The 2820-nt window shown below is 41.0% G+C and overlaps 1 protein-coding gene across 1 annotated transcript; it reads left to right on the top strand.

Annotated features, from left to right (window-relative positions):
- Nucleotides 1-1261: 1261 nt before the first annotated feature.
- ier3 (immediate early response 3) lies at nt 1262-2369 on the top strand. The gene has a single exon (XM_042516210.1). The coding sequence runs from the start codon at nt 1337-1339 to the stop codon at nt 1898-1900; it is 564 nt and encodes a 187-aa protein (XP_042372144.1). The 5' UTR covers nt 1262-1336; the 3' UTR covers nt 1901-2369.
- The last annotated feature ends 451 nt before the right edge of the window (nt 2370-2820 follow it).

Raw genomic sequence — 2820 nt, 5'->3', positions numbered from 1 at the left:
CAGTTCATTCTCGATGTTGAGTGTTAATGTGAACCGACAGAAACCGTCTGAGGATCAGTGGAGACGTTTCCAGCAGAGTAACTCTCACATGTGACTGTCACTCCGTTTACAGTGTTTACAGTCAACTGACCCACAACATCATGTCAATATCATGTGAAGGTGATATTAACCCTTTGAAAACTGGAGCAACACCAGCTTGGTAAATAACAAGAAATTAGGAGATGTCGAAAATTATCTTTTTTAAAAGCGAGATGAAAAATGTCTGAGAAAAAAATAGAAAAGCCTGGGGAAAACCTTTATTTATATATTTCATTTCATATTTCATTATATATATTTCAAATTATGTAGGAAATTGTTAAGACTTTAAACATTTTATGGCATTAAAAAAAACAACTTTCTTTTGTCTCACTCTTTATTTATTTATTTAACTTATTTTCAGGTGATGTGCCTCTATGTTTCTTATTTCTAATATCAAAAAGAAAATAATATTAAAAACAATTTTAACAAAGCTAGGAAATAATGTCTAGGGGAAATAATAATTATTGCACATTTTAAATTATCATAATTTTACACACTTTTTTCTGTATCATTTCCTTTTAGTTGTTTTGTTTAATTTTTTGTTTGTTCATTTTTTCTTTTAAACTAATTTTCAGCTAATTTTCATGTACTTTTAAATAACTTCTTGCTCATTTTTGGGTCATTTCCTCATGTTTTTAAAGGAAATAAAGCCAGTATGCTCACTTTCAAAGGGTTAATATAAACCATCTGTGTAATCACATAAAAAAAAGTTTGTTACTGCAATATAAAGACTTTAACTACTTTAGGTACATCATGTTGAAAATACCTTCACTCTGAATGCAGTAATTTTTGTATTTTTAGTACTTTTAGTAGTACAGTACTTTCACAGTGTGGCATTAGTACTTTTACTCAGATAACTTAGACTGCGAAAGGACGTTTTCTATCATATTTATACTATTTTGCCGATGAAATGCTACATTTCGCGCATTATATTATAACTCATGTATCACGCTCTTTTCTCTGATGTGCTCCCGCATATTTGCGTGTCATTATTTCACCGAGCCCCGATGATTCAGCAGCCTGACTCCGGATCCGGAGCCGCAACCGCAAACGACAAATATGCAAATATTTCGTCTTTTTCCCGCTTGGGCAATAAGGTGGCCTGGGAGTGGCCTGCTGGGAGGGATGGGCGTTTCTAAAAAAAAAAACACAACCTGAACCTGAGGAGATATAAAGTGGAGCCGCGCGCTGAGTCCGGACACACTTCTGACAATCTCAGAGACACAGAGCCCAGAAAACGACACAAAACTCAGAGAAAATGTACTCACGATCAGACAGCGTGACCATGACGGTCCAGCGGGAAAGCTTCGCCTTCTCCCGGATGGCCACCCGCAGCACCGAGCCCGAGGTCTTCACCTTCGAGCGGATACCGGCGCAGGCCACCGCCGTGCGCTCCTACGTGCCAATCCGGCCGAAGAAGCGCTGCACCCGGGTGATGTACCCTGCTAAAGTCCGCATGCACCTCCCGCCGCCGGAGAAGAACCAGGCCAAGCGCTGGCTCATCATTTTGTGCCTGGTGGTGCTGTGGCAGATCTACACCGAGGAGCCGTGCGCAGAGACGCCGCTGAGCAGCGCGGACAGCGCGGTCGCCGACTACCAGGGCTTCCCCTTCCAGTCTGCGGAGGAGGAGGCGCGGCAGCTGGCGGGGCTCAGCCCCGGCTCCGAGCTCCTGTCCGCCGCAACGAGCAGCTGCGAGGACGAGCACATGATCCCGAACACCTGCCCCAAAACCGGCCAGGACGCAGAAAGCTTCGAGCAGAGCGCCGCCGGGAAGAGCATGGTGGCCCTGCTGGTCTACCACAGACTGGGCAGCGACAACTGAACCCCTGACCTGAACTGGTTCACCTGTAAACCGCCAGAGAGCGGGATCCAAAACTGACCCGAGCTGGAGTTGATCCTGAGCGGCTGCCGGAGGACAGCGGTGCGCCCCGCGACGCGCAGCCGCGCGCAGAGCTCCAAACACCGGCCTCTCGCTACCAGCAGTCCCCCCTGAGAGCCAGAGAGGAGGACAGTCTGGGAGAGAGGAGAAAAGAGGAGAAGAAAGAACTGTGAACACTTCTGAAAAACTGAAACTTGAACTAAAAACACTTGAACTGCGTGTGATTAATTATTTTTCACACAAACTAACTGCACTTACAGCCTGCGGGATGTTTTACAAGTTTAAAACGTCAAGAAAAACTTTTCCTCCTGCAGGCTGAAACTGACAATGTCTGTTGTCTAAATGTCTTATTTAGTTATTTATTGTATTTGCTATTTATTGATTAATAATTTTAATAAAATGTCTAAATGAACTTTCTGTCTCCTGCCTTTTCACTGCAAATGTCTTTTTAATTTTTTTCTACTGAATATTGTATTTTTAAAAAAAATGTTTCCTGCAGACTGCATTACACTTTTACATAACCCTTTTGAAACTTGATTTCTTTCAAAAACATGAGAGGAAAGCAAAAGCAATGAAAGAAGAAAATAATTAAAAATTTGCAAGAAATTAGTCAAAAACTTCAAGAAATTAAAGTCAAGAAATTTTACTGAAAATAAGAAATAATAAAAAATAACGAAAGAAAATAGGAAAAAGCGTTTAAAGTTTTCCAATAATTCTGTAACAGAATTAAATATGTAATTATAAACACATGTTTCTGTAGTTTTTTAAAAAGAAAAAAAAACTTTTTCTATATCTACTGATTTCTTGCAGTTCCAGGAGCATTTCTCATCAATTTGTTCATTGCCTTTTTCTTAATCTTTTGA

This window comes from Plectropomus leopardus, unplaced genomic scaffold, assembly GCF_008729295.1.
Source record: "Plectropomus leopardus isolate mb unplaced genomic scaffold, YSFRI_Pleo_2.0 unplaced_scaffold23112, whole genome shotgun sequence".
NCBI lineage: Eukaryota > Metazoa > Chordata > Actinopteri > Perciformes > Serranidae > Plectropomus > Plectropomus leopardus.
This window is presented reverse-complemented; position numbering and strand designations above follow the sequence as displayed.

Coding starts and splice junctions, on each gene's coding strand:
- ier3 (XM_042516210.1), top strand. CDS start 1,337: ATGTACTCACGATCAGACAGCGTGACCATGACGGTCCAGCGGGAAAGC.